General features: G+C 42.7%; 1 protein-coding gene across 3 annotated transcripts in view; it reads left to right on the top strand.

The window, feature by feature from the left end:
- Positions 1-20,922, top strand: part of VAPB (VAMP associated protein B and C) — a 56,637-nt gene that overhangs the window by 33,926 nt on the left and 1,789 nt on the right. Inside the window, exons 3-6 of one of the 3 annotated variants that reach the window (XM_025398211.1) lie at positions 11,751-11,851; positions 14,595-14,597; positions 16,073-16,153; positions 18,045-18,221. The exons of 1 other annotated variant lie outside the window; for it this stretch is intronic. In XM_025398211.1, coding sequence (XP_025253996.1) covers positions 11,751-11,851; positions 14,595-14,597; positions 16,073-16,153; positions 18,045-18,221 — 362 coding nt within the window. Of the gene's footprint in view, positions 1-11,750; positions 11,855-14,594; positions 14,598-16,072; positions 16,154-18,044; positions 18,222-20,922 lie in introns of all 3 variants that reach the window. One more of the 3 variants, XM_025398210.1, reaches the window with a different exon arrangement.

The raw sequence follows: 20,922 nt of genomic DNA, 5'->3' as shown, positions 1-20,922 counted from the left end.
TGGGAAAATATTTTTAAGGTACATACTTTCTGAAAATCTCTTTATGGTAAGCTGTTAGGTGGTTGTGGATTTTTTTTTTTTCTTTAGTGTTTCAGTTAATAATGAGGGAGTTTTCCATTAATATTCCAAACCATGTTTGCCAGCGGATACAGCAGGTGAAGTGGTAAAATTATGGGCCCATCAAAAATACTTACGCTTCCTGTAATATGATATTAAGTTTAATATTTTTATAACCTTCACTGAATTCTAATTTCACTAAAGTAGCAAGCATGCTTCCATTTGTAGTTCAATTATGTACATTGGTTGCCTGTGTACCGAGCAAATTAGAAATGCAAAATATCTGTGTATGGAGGGGGGCATTGGAAAGAGTCATTAAAGATACCAATATTTAGGTACGGATGTACTTTACTAAGTGTACCTTGGGAATTGAAAATGAATTAAAGACAAACACAAAACTCCCAGTGTCTGAATCTGTATTTTAAATTAGAATTCAAAGGATTAAGGAGCAGTATTCATTCCTGACATACAGCCCTTTTCAGCACTCTTTTCAATCACATTTAAAGCATAAAGTTTTTCCAGTAAAATCCTCAGGACAACCAGGTTCGATGGCTCATGCCTGTAATCCCAGCACTTTGGGAGGCCGAGGTGGGTGGATCACCTGAGGTTGGGAGTTCGAGACCAGCCTGACCAACATGGAGAAACCCCGTCTCTACTAAACATACAAAATTAGCTGGGCATGGTGGCACATGCCTGTAATCCCAGCTACTCAGGAAGGCTGAGGCAGGAGAATTGCTTGAACCCAGGAGGTGGAGGTTGCAGTGAGCCAAGATCGTGCCATTGCACTCCAGCCTGGGCGACAAGAGGGAAACTCCATCTCAAAAAAAAAAAAAAAAAAAAATCCTCAGGACAGAGCATGAACATCAGCAGCTCTTCTTGGATGGAAACATTGATCAGTTAATTTAAATGGATAGTATTGTGATTAATAATTAATCCTTTTAAGATTTCCCTGACTCGGTTTAATATAGCTGTTTGGTGGCCCTGGACCAGTCAACCAGGGTGCACCTTTCAGGTGATTAGCACTAGGGTATAAGCGCACAGAGCCCTTAGACAAAGAAGCCAAATATTTATCCATCAAGCACTGATAGTGGGAGCTGCGTTTGGGGTGTTTGGGCTTCTTAACAGCAGCATTCTTCTTAGTTTGATTGTTTGCTTTGAAAGTCTCTGATAAGCGAAACTTTTTTATAGGTGGTTTCCATGAACCAGGCTTATTACTCTCAGATAACAACAACTCACATTCATACTTTAAAAGATGTCTTTAATCTTTTTCACCAGATGAGATTCTGGTTAAACAAAAAGTAGAAAAAAGAAAATTGCCAACAAAAATTCAGCTTAATTATGCTTTTAAGGGTTTTTACACATTTACTGTAATACTTAGCTTTTTAATGAAGAATTGTTACTTTTCTTGTGACTATGACATAGTTTATTCTTTACATTTTCAAATATCAAGATCGAGAGGACTTATACGTTTCGTCTACCTCAGTTAGCTGAAGGTAACTTCAACTATGTACAGCATAACTGAGAAGCAAAAAATAAGCAAAGTTTTAAGAAGCCAAAAGTGATTTTCTTTTTGCTCATTACAGGTCCTTGCATACTTACACACTTGAGGGCTCTCCAGTCTTGAATGTTGTCTTGTTTATTCTTACCTTAGACTTACTGTTAACCCTGTCCTGGTTGCCAGCCCATCACAGATCAGAATAAAGGGAAAGAAGTAGAGAGGTGGCCACATTGAAAGTGGCCCATGTGACAGCGCGTAGCAGACAGTGGACGTGCTAGGCAAGAACACCACAGAGAGCAAGTGCGGAGCATTCAGAAATAACAGCGGGGAGCCGGAATTCCTTAAGCCTCGGGGAACTGTTCTCCATGTTTTAGGTGATCAACCCCAAGAGACACAGCTTGCAGGGTTCACTAATATGGTATATAATGGGGGTTCATGTCACCACATAAGAGTAATCAGAAAAGGGGTATGTTATATTCCGTTACAAATGTTAGAGGAGACTGAAAAGTATGTTGGATTTTTGAAAAAGATTTACATTTTAAAAGATATTTATAAAAAAGAGTGAATAAGCCTTGTTATTTGGCCAGTGTCTGTAGATAGCAGTCCTCGTCTTCCATTGATACTGGAGAAAGGTCACTGTCAGCACATTTGTACTAGTCTCTGCACAAATAAATTAATCAGACTGTGAGGAGTTTGTTTTCTAAGACAGAATACACAAACTGGAAAATCCTGTAGAGAACACAAAGACTCTTCAGTGTTGACTGATTTATTAGTAAATGCAATTCATTATTTACTTGCTAGACTCAGAGTTCCATCCATGGACCCCTGAATAGGCAGAGGTCCACCAAGGTAGTCATGATCTCAACGTTTTGAGGACCCTAAAGGAAATGATAAATTTGCTCACAGTCTAAAATGTCCGACTTCTTTGCTTTAGGCTAGAATTATATCGCCTTGTTTAGGTAATGCTGGTTATCTCCAGCTCATCAGGAGCTCTGCTTGGCATTTATGTATCTGTGTCTTTGATTACTCTCAAAAAAGTGGATCAGTGACTTCATTCCGATCCTATAAGCGCAGTATGGTAGAGGACAGTCTTTATGCAGGCTTTGTGAGAGGATGGGGAGTGCGAGACTGAGGGCACTGCCATCAGAAGCTGGAAGCCCTGTCTTGCCCACTTGGAAGGGAGGGAGTGACTCTGGGAAGTAGGACAGAAGAAAAGCCAGCTAGTGGGGATAAAGGAGGGTTTCGTCTTTGGGCTTCTCCAAGGATATTTCTAGGGAGAGCATGATTCAGGAACACTTTGAATGTTGGAAGAGAAGAAGGTGCAAACCTGTCAACTAATGAAAAAAATGCAAATTAGCACCCAGAATGTGAGCTATTAAAACATTAAGTTCTGGGCTCAGTCTCACTGGGGAGAAAAGGCAAACATGTCAGTAGGAGCTTAGGAGTCTTGGAGTTGACAGTCTCCTAACAAAGTAAGGTGCCCACAGTAGGCACTGTGGTATGAAATGGTGTTTCAGCAGGAACTGTGATGTTAGAAGGTATAGCACAGCACAGATTTTCCAGGTGCAGGCCCTGGGCCAGCAGCAGCAGCAGCAGCCCACCTGGGGACCTGTTAGAAATGGGAGTGCTCATTCTCACTCTGTCCCTGCTAACACAGACATTCTGGAGGTGGGGTCTAGCAGTTAGTGTTGTAGCAAACATTCCTGGTGATTCTGATACTCACTGAAGTTTGAGAACTTTTCCCTCCAGGGTTCTTATCTACATTTTATTATATTTATATATTTATTTATTTTTGACGAAGTCTCTCTCTGTTACCCAGGCTGGAGTGCAGTGGTGCCATCTCAGCTCACTGCAACCTCTGCCTCCTGGGGTCAAACGATTCTCGTGCCTCAGTTTCCCCAGTAGCTGGGATTACAGGTGTGTGCCACCATGCCCAGCTAAATTTTTTGTATTTTTAGTTAGGGATGGGATTTCACCATGTTGGCCAGGCTGGCCTCAAACTCCTGGCCTCAAGTGATCTGCCTACCTCGGCCTCCAAAGTGCTGGGATTGCAGGTGTGGGCCACTGCGCCTGGCCTTATTTATTTACTTATTTATGGAGTTGGGATCTTGCTGTGTTGCTCAGCCTGGAGTGCATGCTGCTCTCATAGCTCACTGTAGCCTCGAATTTCTGGGCTCAAGCAGTCCCCTTGCCTCAGCCTCCCAAGTAGCTGGGACTACAGACATGCACCACCATGCCTGGCTATTCCTTACAGTGTTCTGTCAGAGGATTAAGTCCTGGAAGATGGGGTATATTGACATGTGAGTAGAGTAAGAGAGAATCAAGAGAAACGTGTCAGGCAGGGCTGACATGATAAGAGGAGACTTTGATGATGATTGGAGAGCGTCACTGGGTCTAAGGACATAGGGGCATGGTGTGTGGCCTGAGTGACGTGCACACCTGTTGGAGCAGAAGGGAGGCCTCCAGTAAGAGATACCAAGAAATCCAAGAAGGGCCAGATTGTGAAAAGCTGAACTGATTGCCTTTTACTTAGTACATAGTTACTCTTACAGGAGGTTTTTGATTTGAGGAATTAACGTGATACAAGTAGGGTATTAAGGTAAGATTAAATGTGTGGAGTTTGTAGGGGCTAGGCAGAGTGATTTGGTTGGGAAAGAAACTAGAAGAAACTTGGAAAAATCTCTTAGTTGGGAGAAATCTAGAGAGATCTGTGGGCCTGAGCTGAGATTGTAGGCACGCAAAATGTGGAGAGAGAGATTTCGAAGATAAGATTCTGAGATTAAAAAAAAGTGAAGCAAGCCTGTAATCCCAGCACTTTGGGAGGCCGAGACGGGCGGATCACGAGGTCAGGAGATCGAGACCATCCTGGCTAACACGGTGAAACTCCGTCTCTACTAAAAAATACAAAAAACTAGCCGGGCGAGGTGGCGGGCGCCTGTAGTCCCAGCTACTCGGGAGGCTGAGGCGGGAGAATGGCGGGAACCCGGGAGGCAGAGCTTGCAGTGAGCTGAGATCCGGCCACAGCACTCCAGCCTGGGCGACAGAGCGAGACTCAGTCTCAAAAAAAAAAAAAAAAAAAAAAAAGTGAAGCGGGCCGGGCGCGGTGGCTCAAGCCTGTAATCCCAGCACTTTGGGAGGCCGAGGCGGGTGGATCACGAGGTTAGGAGATCGAGACCATCCTGGCTAACATGGTGAAACCCCGTCTCTACTAAAAATACAAAAAACTAGCCGGGCGTGGTGGCGGGCGCCTGTAGTCCCAGCTTCTCGGAGGCTGAGGCAGGAGAATGGCGTGAACCTGGGAGGCGGAGCTTGCAGTGAGCCGAGATTGCGCCACTGCACTCCAGCCTGGGTCACACAGTGCGAGACTCCATCTCAAAAAAAAAAAAAAAAAAAAAAAAAAAAGTGAAGCATGTGCCATAGTGCTTGTTAGACTTTATTTGCTGTTACCATTATGATGCAGATGAAAGTGATCTGTGATTTGCTTGGGTTCTCAGAAGCAGCATTTATGCTGCATTTAATCAAGTCATCATTTCTCCAAGGGGTGTGTGTATATGTTTTAAGTAGCGTATCTTCTGCATTTCTTTTCTGTTGAGGAAACTCTGATATTGATCCAATGTTTTAAGACCCCAAAGGCCCTTTCTTAACAGGATCCCAGTTTGCAATCTGTAATACAACAGGCATTGTATCACAAAGCGTTAATGTGGATGAGTAGTGACCTGGCTTCCAGGCTGTCTTCTGGTAACAGACTTCTTTTTAATCTAGTGTCAGCAGATACATTTTAAAAGTAGGATAGATGGTTCATTTAAGAGGGCTTTATCATCAGTATCTCTGGTATTCAAGTGAAGAGATACTGGTGAATACCATTTCGTGTAGCATAACAGTGCTTAAACTTTTTGGTCTCAGGACCCCTTTACATTCTTAAAAAAGAAGACACAGCTGGGCACAGTGGCAGGCACCTATAGTCCTAGCTACTCAGGAGGCTAAGGCAGGAGGATCACTTGAGCCCAGGAGTTGGAGGCCAGTCTAGACAACATTAGCAAGACCCCATCTCTTTAAAAAAAAAAAGTGAAAGTGAAATAAGTTAATGGGAAACTGTTTAATAACCTGCCATGGAAAAAAGTACATAATTTCTGTCACTGTTTGCACGTATGGAGCTGAAAGAACTAATGATTAGTAGCATTCTGTCATGTTTTTATAAAGTTCCCACTAACAGGATAGGGCAAATTGAATTTGACATGAGATGATAGTAGCTGAAAAATACAAATTATTTGATGTGAGTTAGGGGCCATGTTAAGCAGGATGTGGATACCGAGGTACTCCAGGAGTTTATGAAGTTTCACAGAATCTGGGTGTCCCAGATCTTCACTGTGGCTCACTGATGTCGGAGCCCACAAGCCAAGGAGAGCTGGTGGTGGCAAGCACCCCCCTTAGATGTTCCAGGCTGGTAGAAATCTAGAAGTGAGTGTTTGGGGCCTGAGCTGAGATTGTAGGCATGTAAAATGTGAAGAGATTTCTTTTCAAAGATGAGATTCTGAGATTTAAAAAATGAAGCATATGCCATGGTGCTTGTTAGACTTTTTTTTTTTCTCCAAAGCAAAAACCTTTTATCAGATCAGAAACCTCCCATAAGTACCCACCTTATACCTAGAACTTCCTGAAAGTTGACATGCCAGTAGGGCACGGTTTTTATTCCCAATTGAAAAGTTTCTGTTCAACAGTGTATTTAGGCATCTGTGTATATATCTGCTCAGTCCTCTGCTTTTGCAGAAGGGCTGTTGGACCTGCTACCTCAAGCTGTCGCCGGGGCTCCGTTAAAGTGATTGCTTACACCCACTGCCTTGTGGTGGGTGTTTATGTCTTCTCCCCTGCCCATGAAATGGTCCTTCCATGTCTACACTGTGGTGACTTGGTAGATAGGATGTTCTAGGCCTGGAGCTGTGCTGGTGACATCTGTAAGGTCTGCAGTAAGGGGGCAGTATATCTCAGACAGTGCCCTTCTGTGGAGGTAGAGCAAGCAGTTGCAAAGGCGTTTGATTAGAGGAGCATAGGTAATGCCCCATTCCTTCCGTAAGGAATGTGTGTGCATGCATATGTGCTTCTGTTTTCACCTGAGGGCCAGGTATGTCCCGAAAACTCAAGACCTGGTTTGTGTAAATCTTCTTTCTCTTTTTAAACTGCAGATTCTACCAAGAGGGGTACTACATAGAGCCACCAGTGTGTTATTACTTAACCGCATTGACTTACTTAACCATATTGTTTACCTCCTGGAGGGCCTGTGCTATTTGTTGTAGCATAACAGTGCTCAAACTTTTTGGTCTCGGGACTCCTTTACGTTCTTAAAAATGAAGACGCAGCTGGGCACAGTGGCAGGCACCTATGGTCCTAGCTACTCAGGAAGCTAAGGCGGGAGGATCACTTGAGCCCAGGAGTTGGAGGCCAGTCTGGACAACATAGCAAGACCCCATCTCTTAAAAAAAAAAAAAAAAAGGACCCACAAAGCTTTTTGGTTTGTGGGGTGTATCAATATTATATTAAAAATTAAACTGAAAATTTGTAAAATTATTTAAGAATGACATAATAACATGTTAACAGTAACATTTTTAATGAAAAATAAGTTTTCAAAAAAATTAGTGAGAAGACTGAAACTTGACGCGTTTTTCCATTTTTTGCCAATTTCTTTTCTTTTTTTTGAGATGGAGTCTGTTGGTCACGCTGTAATGCAGTGGCACGATCTTGCCACTGCACTGTAGCATGAAGGACAGAGTGAGACTCCATCCTCCCAGGTTCAAGTGGTTCTCATGCCTCAGCCTCCCGAATAGCTGGGATTACAGGTGCCCGCCACCATGCCCGGCTGGTTTTTGTATTTTCAGTAGAGACGGTTGCCTCTTGGCCAGGCTGATCTCAAACTCCTGGCCTCATGTGATCCACCCGCCTTGGCCTCCCAAAGTGCTGGGATTACAGCCGTGAGCCACCGTGCCTGGCCTGCAAATTTCATTTTTCTTTTTTTTTGTTTTGAGGCAGAGTCTTGCTCTGTCACCCAGGCTGGAGTACAGTAGTGCAATCTTGGCTCACTGCAATCTCCACCTCCCAGGTTTAAGCGATTCTCCTGCCTCAGCCTCCTGAGTAGCTGGGATTACAGGCGTGCACCACCAAGCCCAGATAATTTTTGTATTTTTAGTAAAGAAAGGGTTTCACCATGTTAGTGAGGCTGGTCTGGAACTCTTGACCTTAGGTGATCCACCCACCCCTGCCTCTTGAAGTGCTGGGATTATAGGCGTGAGCCACTCTGCCCTGTGGCAAATTTCTTTTAGTGTCTGTTTCAATAGAAGACAGGCTGGATTCTCATATCTGCTTCTACATTTAGTCTGTTAGGATGTGTTCTTTTGGTGAATGCATATGGAGAAAAACTGCTTTCACCACAGATAATGTAGTTGGAAAAGGGAAGAGTATGTTTAATGCTTTTTCAGATAAATCTGAACATTCTTCGATACTACACCAAAACTTGACAAGTGTTACTTTCTTCAAGGTTATTAGTATGATGTGGAATCTGAAGCCATGTCTGTGACTTTTTGAACGTTGTTTCACTAAAACACATCAGTCTCTCCTGTACTTTGAATGGATTTTGTGATATCATGCATGGACTGTTTGGAAACCATTTGCTGAGTGTTGCAGAGCTTCCAAATGTTGGCATATTGCATCGTACACTTGCAAAAAAATCACATTCATTTCTTTTCCTGCTGATCTCATTGGAAAAGTCTGTAAGTATTTGCAGAACCATGAAGCTGTGGTTGGCAGATAAGTTTTCCACAATTATAATTTTTGCCTGAAAGCTTGTATTTTATCATTGATAACTACTGTAAATTGTTTTTCTCTAGAGTCAAAGCTGGGTTTGAGCCCTGGCACTCTTGTTTAATATGCTGGCCGTGGGACCCAGGTGAGCTCACTTAGCGCCTTTCTAAGCCCTTATCTTTTTTTTTTTTTTTTTCTTTTTTTAAGAGACTGGGTCTTGCTCTGTCACCCAGGCTGGAGTTCAGTGGCGCTATCATAGCTCTCTCTCTGCAGCCTCCATCTCCCAGGCCCAAGCAGTCCTTCCAGCTCAATTTCAGCCTCTCAAGTAACTGGGACTACAGTCTCTCCTGTACTTTGAATGGATTTTGTGATATGCATGGACTGTTTGGAAACCATTTGCTGAGTGTTGCAGAGCTTCCAAATGTTGGCATATTGCATCGTACACTTGCAAAAACATCACATTCATTTCTTTTCCTGCTGATCTCATTGGAAAAGTCTGTAAGTGTAGGCCACCATGCCCAGCTGATTTTTTTGTGGTAGAGATGAGGTCTTGCTTTGTCGCCCAGGTTGGTCTTGAACTGAAGTGATCCTCCCGCCTTGGCCTCCCAAAGTGTTGGTATTAACAGGTGTGAGCCACTGTGCCTGGCAGCCCTTATCTTTTTATCTTGAAAAAGGAGATATGTGCTGCTTTGATGGATTGTTGTGAGTCGTAAATGGGAGAACTAAGGATAATTTGCCTTCTATGGTACCTATTACACAGGAGACATGCGTAAAGGTTCTTTTCCTTTCTTTCTTTCTTGGGCCATCATGAAAGTATTGGGGATGAAGAAGCTGAGGGATGGTGGAGAAATGGAAAGGAAAGGCCTGTTTTCCCTTGGGGCATTCTTAGAACCCAGGCAGAGCTCTGGACACAGTGCCCTTGGCTGTACTTTTTTACTCCCACTGCCTCTAGGAAGGTGATGAATGGGAAGGGGCAGGCAGAGCTTCCTGTGGCTGTTTTTTGGGGGTGTGTTCTGTTCTCTGGATCCATTGGTTTTTTAAATTTTGTCTAAATAGCTTCTCTAAAAATTAGCATTTTCCTTAGATTGCTGTCATGTGAGCATCAGGACTCTTTACAAATAAACCTTGTTCCTCCTCAGAGCTCTCCAGAGTGGTAGACTTGGGAATGGTGCAATAGCTGTTCACGGCTGGGAGAACAGAGGCTCAAGGGGAGACAGTGTTTACTACTAGATCTGTGCCCTGCCAAAAATCTAAGAGTAGTTCAGGTCAAAGTTCTCTTTTTTCCTAAACTGAAAAATACCAGAGCATGATTTTGTCACAGCCAAGCAAGACCTGAAATTCTTAAAACTGAATTTACTTTAATTTTAGAAAGGGAATGTTAATCTAACAGTGCGTCCCAGCTCCAAAGAAGGTTGACAGTCCCTGTCCAGGAAAGTTCACAGCGCATGTGAAGACACTGGCTCTTTACTTTATAATGTGTGTCTTCCTTATTGCAGTCTTGGGGGCAGAAAAAACAAAACAAAACAAAACACATTGGGAATTTAGCTTTCAGAAAAAGCATTGACCTTCCAGTCTGGTCCTTTGTCCCTGAGGTTAAGTGTCAAGCCCAGGTAGATAAATGTTCCAGGTCTGTCTATAGGAAAGTTCAGCTCTTGCCAGTTCAATGATGCCAGAGAAAGAGTTACGTTGATAAAAGGTTTACTTTCTGACAGTTATTGAATTTTTTCCTGAAGAAGTCTCCCAGCAAGGCTTCCTGTAGCTCAGGGCACTCAGGTAGGTCTTGTGGGCAGTGAAGCTGTCTGGGTGACTAGGGACACCAGTGCATTTAAGTCCGGTGCATGGTTAGGTTTCAGTGGACTTTCTCTGTTCCCATGATGGAAAGTGTCACTGCATCCCTGAGAGATGGATGGGGGAAGTTGGTATTTCTGTCCTGTTTTGTGACTCGTTCCATTAGCTTTGTCATGGGGCCTGGGTGCCAGATATAAATCTAGCTCGTGTTGGAGTGACTAGTGTGGCGAAAGGGGTGTAGACTGCACTTGGAGTCAAGTCTTGGCTCTCTGTCCCAGTGTTGCCGCTTCCTGATATTGTGACTTTGAGGGAGCCACTTCACTTTGTGGAATCCCAGATTCTTCATTTGTAGACCAGGGCTATCCTGCTATCTATCTGCTGCTGACTGTGGTTGATTGTGTGACTCTAGAGGAAGCACCTGGGAGGTTCTAAGTTGGGGTTTCAAGGCGAGAGAATGCTGATGAGGGCTCAGCAGAAAGGTAGTAGAAGCCCTGCTGGTGAGAAGCGTAAGGCTTGTACTGTCAGAGGACAAGGCACCAGTCCTTTGTGGTGGCTGTGAGCTTAGGTCTCCACACCAATTGCCTGGATTTGAGTCTGCACTCCACCAAGGTATAACCTTGGGCACATTCACCTCTCCGTGTTCATTCCTTTCATTTGAGAAGTAGACACCGGAATAGCCCCTCTCCACCCACAATAGTACCTACTTTTTAAGGATTAAATGAGATAACGGTAGACGTAAGGGACAGAGCCCAGTTTCTGGCACATGGAAACACTCAGTCCATGCCCATTGTTGTGGTCAAGGCCACAGTAGGCTTTCGCTGCATGTGAAGTTGTTTCAGGGAACTTAACTAGATGTGTGGATTAGCCAAAACCTTGTAGCAAAGTAATGTATTCTAAAGCAGCCATCATTTGATAGGAGTAGGCCCAGCTGCACTCTAGGAAGTAGGTTGAAGGGAGCCAGTTGGGGTAGGAAGGCATCTTCCTCCATGCAGTGGGTGTGACTCATCCACAGGATCCTCTATGTGAGATTTCTCTAGGTTCTTAGGGAAATAAAAGGGGGGTGTAAGCTGATACTGTTTTCCCTGCTGTGTGAGTGTCCTGCTTGTAAAAATTTTCTAGTATTGTATTGGCAAAATTGTATTTCAAGGATTACCTTGATTAGCTGTTTGAGAAATGGGTTGGAGAGAAGCTAAAACAGTTCCTTAAATGTTCTTAAACATCTTAGATTATTCCGTTTAATTCCTGAAAAGATCATTTGGATATGTTTTCTTGAGCAAAACAGGCAGATGGTGTTGCTACCCAGTTTCCCGATTCTGTAAGGCCTATAGCAGACATGTATGGTGGGCTTGCAGTAGTGAAAGATCCATGGACTAGGAATCAGAAGACTGGGTCCTCGGCCTTATTCCCAGCTCTGTCATGCCCTGATTTTGTAGGTCTTAGGTTGGTGACTTGCAAAATGGTGATGTTAGTCACCCTTGCTTACTCCACCAGGGGCGTCCATCCTAAGAGATAAGAGAATGCCGGTAAATTGCTTTACAACCAAAGTACAAATATTAGCATAATAAATGGCACTGACAACCAAGCTCTGACCCTCCTAATGAAATATTTTCTTTCTCAGTGATGTTACAGCCTTTCGATTATGATCCCAATGAGAAAAGTAAACACAAGTTTATGGTTCAGTCTATGTTTGCTCCAACTGACACTTCAGATATGGAAGCAGTAGTAAGTACTGAATGCTTCTTATTTTTTTCAGTAATAATAATTTAAAAAACCAATTAGATATGGAATTGTGGGTGCATGCATTGCAAAATATGTCAAAATTGTTTAAAAGGGAATAGTTTTTTTTTTTCAGAAGGTTTGTACTTTAACTACCTTTGTGGTTTTTCTAAAACTTTGAGGAATAATTTTAACATTTTATGTGACTTCCTAGAAGGCTGTTCTTTTCTGACCTTTCTGAGCTCAGTGTGCTTCAGCAGCTCCTTGCACTGGTGGCTGGTGTCTTGAATGGTTAGGGATTGCCTCCTTTCGCCTCTCCTTTCTGCCCCGACAGAAAAGGATACTTTTCATTGTCCTGCCTTTTCTTACCGTGTCTTCTCATCCCCCACAAACTCAAGAGCCATGTGAGAATGTCAGTGCTGAATGTCCTAACCCATTTAGACATACGTGTGTGTGGCTTTGTTCTAGTAAATATGATTATTTTCCCCCTGCTTAAAATATATGTTTAACTTTTCTCTAATTTTGATAAAATTAAGATGACTTCATTTTTATAAAAGAAATAAGTGATATTAGTGATGGTTTTGGGAAAAAAAAAAGAAGAGTATAATGGACATTCCCCCCAAAACGAGCTTTTTATACATTTGAATAAGTCCATAGGCATTCTGGGGCTGGGAGTTGAATTGAAATGTACAGTACAACCCACAGCCCCAGCAGGGACAGATGCGTTTGTCCTTACAGTTCGGGAAAGCAGGACAGGATTGCCTCATACCGCTCGTATTGCTCTCCAGTTTTGGCCAGCCCAAAATGGGGCCCCGAGTCATTCATGGCAGGCCTGCCCACCTGAGTCTGCTGTTCCTCACACCATACTGCAATTCTCTGAGTTTCATACCAAAGGCAACTCAGGCCAAGCCCACCCCATGCCCTATTTCGCCACATAGTCTTTTGTTTTAGTTCTGGAAAAGCATCTCCACTGGTGTTTCACTTGTAGGCAGAAAATGAAGGGGGAGGCCAGATATTTTTGAGTTTTAGAGAGATCAGTGATAATAGTCTGTCTTCTTTTCATGAGAACAATTCTTATGAAAAGCTTCTCTTTGATTTTCTGCAACATGATGTGTTAACTTCATGTTAATTTGTGTGATCAAAGAAACATGGCAGATAGAAAATAATGGAAGATCCAAGGGTGTGTTCTGTTTGGCTTTTGCTGCATGGCATAGTGGAAAGAGCACGGGCTTGGGTGTTTTTGAGCTGAGTTCTTCCTTTTACTAACATTGTGGCTGGGAGCAGATTTTATTAAATCTATTGCGGTTTTGATCGTTTGTAAAATAGGGATAAAAATGCAGCTCTCACGATGGTGAGTATGAAGTGAGCCTTGTGTAAGTGCCTCGTCGGTCTAGTGTCTGACACTTGCTTATCAGAGTGTGTAGTAGGCCAGGCACTGCATATCCAGTAAAGAGTCATTTTAGTTCCTTGTGTGATTATTTTTATAACAGTTTACTTTTTTTTTTTTTTTTAATGTACATTGTGGGAAATTTCGGAAATACACAAATGAAAAAAATTTAAAGTGACCCATGGTTCTTTTCTACTAGGTCTAACCATCATTAATAAGAGCTTTGTGTTTTTCTTCCTTTTTTTTTTTTTTTTTTTTTTTGGCAGTGGGGAGACATGATCTCACCATGTCACCCAGGCTAGAATGCAGTGGAGTGATCTCAGCTCACTGCAGCCTCCACCTCCTGGGCTTAAGTGATCCTCCCACCTCAGCCTCCCAAGTAGCTGGGACCATAGCAGCGCACCACCATACCTGGCTAATTTTTTGTAGAGACAGGTTTTCTCCATGTTGCCCAGGCTGGTCTCAAACTCCTGGACTCAAGTGATCTGCCCACCTGAGCCTCCCAAAGTGTTAGGATTACAGGCATGAGCCACTGCCCCAGCCTGCTTTTTCTTTATTTTAAAATGTTTTTCTTTTTATTGTAAGATACAGAAAGTTGAAAAAATAGCATGGTGACCACTCATATAACTTTTACCTAGATTTACCATTTGTTAACATGTTGTCACATTTGCTTCCTTTCTGTCACAAACTTTCTTATTTGCTTAAGATGCAGATTTTATGACACTTCACCCCTAAATGCTTCAGAGCAAGGACAGTCTCTTATAGCGCCATGATACTATTAATCATAGCTGAAAAAATTAACTTTAATTCAGTATTATTATGTGATAAATTAATATTCATTATTTCCTAGTTGTTCCAAAAGTGGCCTTTAGTAGAGGACACCCAAACCTTTTTGTTTTTCAAACTTTGAACTTTTTTTTTTTTTTTTTTTTGGAGACAAAGTCTCGTTCTGTCACCAAGGCTGAAGTGCAGTGGTGCAGTCAGTAACTAGAACTACAGGCATGCCACCACGCTGGCTAATTTTTTGTTTTTTTTGTAGAGTTGGGGTCTCACTCTGTTGCCCAAGCTGGTCATGAACTTCTGGGCCCAAGCGATCCTCCTGCCTCTGCCTCCCAAAGTGCTGGGATTACAGGTGTGAGCCACTGCACCCTGCCCAAACTTTGAACTACTTTTTTTTTTTTTTTTTTTTTTAAGTGTCCAGGCCAGTTGACTTATAGAATGTCCCGTATTGTGGATTTGTTTGATTATTTCCTCATGGTTAAATTCAAGTTAAATGTGTTTTGGCAAGAATATTCCATAGTCGGTATTTCATACCAGGTTGTCCTGCTGTTGGTGATGCTGTTTGATCACTTGGTTAAGACGGTGACTGCCAGCTCTCCCCAGTGTCAGAGCACAAAGCACATTTGCCCCTGTGGTTAATAGGTAATCTGTGATACTCTGAGTCATCTGATACTTTGAGACCATGTGAATATCCTGCTTGCCAGCAGTCTCACCTAGTGATTTTAGCATTCAGTGATGATCCTTGCCTGATATTTTTTTGACTCATGTGGTAGGCACACGTGTACAGATGTGTGTGTGCAGAGGAGCAGACTTCAGTATTCTTTGTGGTTTCTTCACTTAATATTCTGGACATTTCCTCCATCTAACTGAATGCTCTTCAGCATCATTTGAGTGGCAGCATGCTATTCCATTTAGTGGATCTGTCATAATTTTTGTGGCAGTTCCCTAGTGTCCCACTTTTTGGTTCCCACTTTTGATTCTTGGTACCTGTGTTACACTAGCTGCCTCTTGCATGGTTTTGGGAAGGGTTGGAGGCACGGAGGGTGGGGGATGCCTTCTTTTTCTATATCGTCACCTTGCTGCTATCCTGGTCTATGATCCTAGAATACCCTGTAATTCCCATCCTCGGCTGCCAAAAGGAGAAGTTATCAGGAGCATATCCTCTTAGGACATGGGATTTAGCTGGGAAGGTGCTGTCACTACAGCCTGGAGGGATGGAGATGGGTCTTGGGGTAGAGATAGCCCAGACACTGCCACAGTGACAGAGGAGGGATTTGGTAATGAATGTGTTCCGTTGGTAGTTGGCAGAGTGGTTCTAAAACTACTCCCAGATAATATGCGCTTACACTTTCTAGATATGCCTTTAAAGTAAGTTTCATTTTCTCATTTTAATTTATTATTTTTGAGACAGAGTCTCTCAGTGTCCCCCAGGCTGGAGTACAGTGGTGCTATCATGGCTCATTGCAGCCTGCCTCCTGGGCCCAAGTGATCCTCCCACCTCAGCCTCCTGAGTAGCTGGGACCACAGGCATGTGCCACCATGCTCAGTTAATTTTTAAATTTTTTTTGTAGAGATGACATCTCCTTACATTTTCCAGACTGGTCTCAAACTGCTGGACTCAACCATTCCTTCCACCTCAGCCTCTGAAAGTGCTGGGATTACAGGCATAAGCCACCACGCCCAGGCTAAAACAAGTTTTATTTTCATAAGGAGAGCCAAGGTTACCTGGTCATCCAGACATTATTTAGAGGACTCCTTTTTGTTCAGTGGTGGGCCTCTCCTGTAGAGTAGCAACATGGGGAGCATTGGTTGACTTTAAGGAGTCAGGCAGCAAGACTTTCAGGGTTTGTGAAGTGTAATAAATATTTCGAGAAAGTGAGTATATTTAATCTTGTCATGTTACAAATATTGGAATCTCAGCAGACTTCAGTTCTTTATTTGATATAGTTCTAGGCTTTCTCATTAAGAGTATTTTTCTGAAATTATCAGTTATAGGAAGAAAGTTATTCTTCCACCAGGTAAATAATATCTTGATTATTAAATTTAAATTGTTTTAGTGGAAGGAGGCAAAACCGGAAGACCTTATGGATTCAAAACTTAGATGTGTGTTTGAATTGCCAGCAGAGAATGATAAACCAGTAAGTATGTTTATAGTTAACAATAATTGAATGTTGTAAGCTGATACTTATTTGCATACCATTTCCTGCAAAACCAAGATTTAAGTTGGCAAATTATTTTCCTTTATCTGATGTCTGAAGAAAAAAATAAGCTGAGGTCAGCAAGTAAGTGGGCCTTTATGAAATCAGCCTTTGAAAAACTCAGGGAAAGACAACTGATTCAAACAGTGTTTCCCCTTGAAAAGTGCAGCCCGATGGCCGTTGAGATGTCATAAATCCTAAGAGCTTCTATGACCTGGCGAAGGTATAGGTTGCTGTTAAACAGTGGGTGAGTGTAAAACAGGGAATAATTTGCCCTTTATCATGGTGCTTGATGGACGGGTGGGAAGCTTTCAGGTTCTCTTGTTTTACAAAGTGCCCTGTCAGCCTCCCTACCCCTTTTACCCTATTTATCTCCTCAGTCAAAGGCTGCTTTTAGATGAGGATTTCTCAACTTCAGCATTGTTGATATTTGGAATGGATAGTTCTTGGTGGTGGAGGTTGCCCTGTGTACTGTAGGGTCTTCTATTGATAGCAGCATCCCTGGCTTCTGCCCTCTTGATACTGGTAGTACTCCCCAGTTGTGACAACTAAATATGTCTCCAGATATTGCCACATGTGTCCTGGAGGGCTGTATCAACCCCCCCTGAGAGTGATCTCATTCCGGTGTTGCCTGCGGGGAGAAGGAAGAAGCCCCATCCTCTAGGCTGTCCGCTTTCACCCTTGATGGTCCTCACTTGTGACCAGTTGAAGAAAGGGGACTGTATCTGAAATGCTAATTTGGACTTCCCTTCAACCTAGTCGAAAACATTTTAATTGTTACAAAAACACCAAAACTGTGAAAACATGCAGCATATGAAACTATCTTAGCTGTTGATAGCTGGAGTTGGGAAATAGAAGTGCCCTGAAATGTTCTGTTAACAGTATCTGTGCTGGTCTGCGGGAATGCTGTTGATTTGTGTCAAAACTACCTGATATTTTATTTCTGCTGAATCATTTACCACTATTTTTACCGTGTTTCTTTAAGTGGATAGTGGTCTTTTTTTGCCTCTTCCCAGTGTACATCCTGTCACAGGAAGGTCAGTTTGCAAGTTGTGAAACCTGTATTCTGGCCTCAGCTCTGTGATAGGTTGACTTGGTAGCCTGGGACCTTGCTTCACAGGGCCTACTCTTCTCATCTGGAAAATGATGGGGAGAGCTAGATTCCTGGTTTTCAGTTTGCTACCCAGGTCAATGATCGTCAGTTACTTTTCCCTGACAAGCGGCGTGTTTCCATGCCCTCCCTCCACTGACTGGCTGTCATCCCCAGTAAATCTCAAGAGGGGATCATAGCTCAATCTTGGCAGGGGAAATGAGGGGAGTATGTAACTTCCGAAGATTGAAACATTGCAGACCCTGAGCTTGTTTCACTTTCATCCCAGCTTCCAAATGCTAAGTTGGTAAAATAATTCCCCCGCTGTCTACTGCTCTCCCAAGCTTCCTACTCCACCAAGACAATCCTAGGGATGTTCACATCTTTGTGGTGACAGTAATTTGTGGCTAATAATTCCTGAGCTTGCACAATTACAGTATGCTAATTTTTGCATGGCAGGAATTTGAAAGTGCAATATACACAGCCCTTTTTCTCTTTCTCTGAAGTATTAGTCTCAGCTAAACTTCATTATTTACCCTTATCCATAATTTCTAGGGCCCAGTTGCTTTAGATTATTAAGATACCAAATAAAATGATCCATTTTAAAAATAAATGTGACATTTTACAGTGTGGATGAAATGCTACCACGTTTGGTGTTTGCTGAGAACTACTTTACTTTGCATAAAAAAGTCCTTTATTACATGGTTGGTGACACTTAGGCTTTCATTTGTTTTTGAACAGCATGATGTAGAAATAAATAAAATTATATCCACAACTGCATCAAAGACAGAAACACCAATAGTGTCTAAGTCTCTGAGTTCTTCTTTGGATGACACTGAAGTTAAGAAGGTTATGGAAGAATGTAAGAGGCTGCAAGGTGAAGTTCAGAGGCTACGGGAGGAGAACAAGCAGTTCAAGGTAATAGTTTATTTTCTGGTAATCTACAGAGAACAAGGGCATTTTCACTAGCTTCTTGGGTGGGGAAGTTGATAAGCCAGTGAATGTATAGATTTCTTTTGCTTTTGGTATTTGGCTGTTTTTTTCTCCCCAGGGAGAAATTTCCATGGCTTTCATCAGATTCTCAAAAGGGTCCTTGGATCTGTGTAAATTAAGAACCACTGTCCCTTGATCAGAAGTTTCTCTACTGTTTAAGCTGTTGTCCCCTTGGAAAAAAAAGAAAAACCTCGGCCGGGCACGGTGGCTCACGCCTGTAATCCCAGCACTTTGGGAGGCCAAGGCGGGCCGATCACAAGGTCAAGCGTTGAAGACCAGCCGGGCCAACACAGTGAAACCCCGTGTCTAATAAAAAATTAAAAAAAAAATTAGTTGGGTGTGGTGGTGGGCGCCTGTAATCCCAGCCACTCAGGAGGCTATGAGGCAGGAGAATCACTTGAACCCAGGAGGCGCAAGTTACAGTGAGCTGAGATTGCGCCACTGCGCTCCAGCCTGGGTGACAGATCTAGACTCCATCTCAAAAAAAAAACAAAACAAACAAACAAAACCCCCCAAAATTCACACTTTCCATTAGTGTAAATTGAAAATAAATGTTGAGACCAAAATAGCAGTTTTTATTTTGAATATGCATTTTTAAACCCCACGCCATCCCCATTCACTTGGGTGAGAATCTTTTTTTCAGAGGGTAAGTACTGACCAATACTCTGATTTAATGCAGGTATAGTTCTGATTTTAGAAGACTCTAAATAGGTCTGGGCAGTTTTGGCTCCTCAAACTGTTGATGTGGTGATGAGCTTGGAGGTGGGGTGCCTCAGAGTGGTTAGGAGGTGGAGATTATGGAAAGAAAACCTGAGCCTCTAGCTCGTGGACGAGGCAGTTGGCATTGGCAATGGAAGGTTGTATTGTACTGAGTGGTGAAGCGGGGAGTCAGAGGGTGCTTCTTTTGGCTTGGAGGCTTGTGGTGGTGTGGAAGTTGCTCCCATCCAATATGAAACAGCTCTGAATCTGTGCTGGTCACAGCATCTTTTAGGCCTCTGTTTGCTAAACACCTCTAAGGCCCCTTCCAGCTTTAAAAGTATGAGTTTTCTTCTCTTTTACTCTTGACAATGAGGTAGATATAGGAGAACTGACAACATTTGGGAAATGGCATCATCTTCTTCCTTTGCAGTGATCTTGATTTGCCTCAGTCAGTAACTTCTTTAACGTGTAAGTAAATTGTGAAGCCGACACTACGTTTTGGCTAACAATCTAAGCTATGCCTGAAGCTTCTCCTCGAGTGTATTTCTCTTCTGAAACAGAGTTCTGTGCTGTTTAAAGTGGTAAATAGGTAGAAATAGCTTCTATATAACCCAATAAAATAAATGGTGTAGTTTGCTGTTTTTTTTAAGTCAGTTGGACACCACCTTGTTTATCACTGTGCAGTGATATTGCCATGCCCCATGAGCAGAATATCCTTAAAATATGATCAGACTAATCTCGACATTAGAAGATTCTTTATCCTGCCAGACGCTGCCTTCTTGTTTTGTGTTGGTTTATTCTGTCATCCGGCCAACAAATGAGGGTCTAATATGTGCCTGGCACTGTGGATTCAAACACAAACAGTCCCTGCCCTTGAGGAGCTCTCTGTTAATGGGATAGCAGGGAGAGACATACACAGAAATTATTATAAGCCAGTGTGATAAATGTCCCACAGAGATAGCAACAAATTGCAGGAAGAGTCAGCTCCGTGGGATTCATCTGCCTGTGGTCTCCAGGACCTACTAGGTACTCGGGTGGATGGGAGAGAATGGAAGGAAACGAAGAAAAGAACGTACAGCTGGTGTGTGGGGTTTGGGGATGAGTAGATGAGGTAATTATCAAGAGATCTTTCAGCAAAGATGAGTCTGGGCCAGAATAGAATGGCTTGATGCATGTCCCTCTTCAGGGATGTGGGCTTGGCTTTGAGAGCATGGAAATGGCATCATAGATCTACATGGTAACTTGCAGATTCTTAGGAAAGTGCAAGGCAGTTGTGGCAGTGGAGGTGAAGGAAGAAAAAATTTTCATTTCTTACATATCCATGTAGTTTGGGGACAAGGGGAGGGTGGGGGATATGGTCAAACATCTTTATATGTGTGAAAAAGAATGTTGCTTCTTCAATGAGAAATCTATGCATTAGGTAGAAAATATTTGAGATGAGTGTACCAAGGCCAGTCACATTTTAATATTCCAAATATCATTTGATCCAGCAGTCTGGATGTAGTTCATCAGGTACCAGCTATGTACAGAGCTCTGCATTTGAAAGCTTCCAGATGTCCCACTTTTAGATTTTTTTTTTTTTTTTTTTGGTATGGAGTCTCACTCTCACCTCAGGCTAACTTTTGTATTTTTAGTAGAGATGAGGTTTCATCATGTTGACGAAGGTGGTCTCGAACTCCTGAGCTCAGGTGATCCACCCGCCTCAGCCTCCCAAAGTGTGGGGATTACAGGCATGAGCCACCGTGTCCAGTTGACTTTGTAGTTTCTTATGATTTGTCTATTTATGTCTTGGGAAGTGCCTCTCATTTAAAAAATTGATGATTTGATCAAGGAAGGCTATTCATTAGAGGCAGGAAGGACAGAGAGGTTGGGGTTGAAGAGAAGCATCTGAAAGACATGGCCGTAAAGGTGGATGGAGCTGAGGGTG

This window comes from Theropithecus gelada, chromosome 10 (assembly GCF_003255815.1).
Source record: "Theropithecus gelada isolate Dixy chromosome 10, Tgel_1.0, whole genome shotgun sequence".
In the NCBI taxonomy this organism is placed as follows: Eukaryota; Metazoa; Chordata; class Mammalia; order Primates; family Cercopithecidae; genus Theropithecus; species Theropithecus gelada.
Note: the sequence above shows the minus strand (reverse complement) of the source record. Positions and strands in the feature narration are given on the sequence as shown.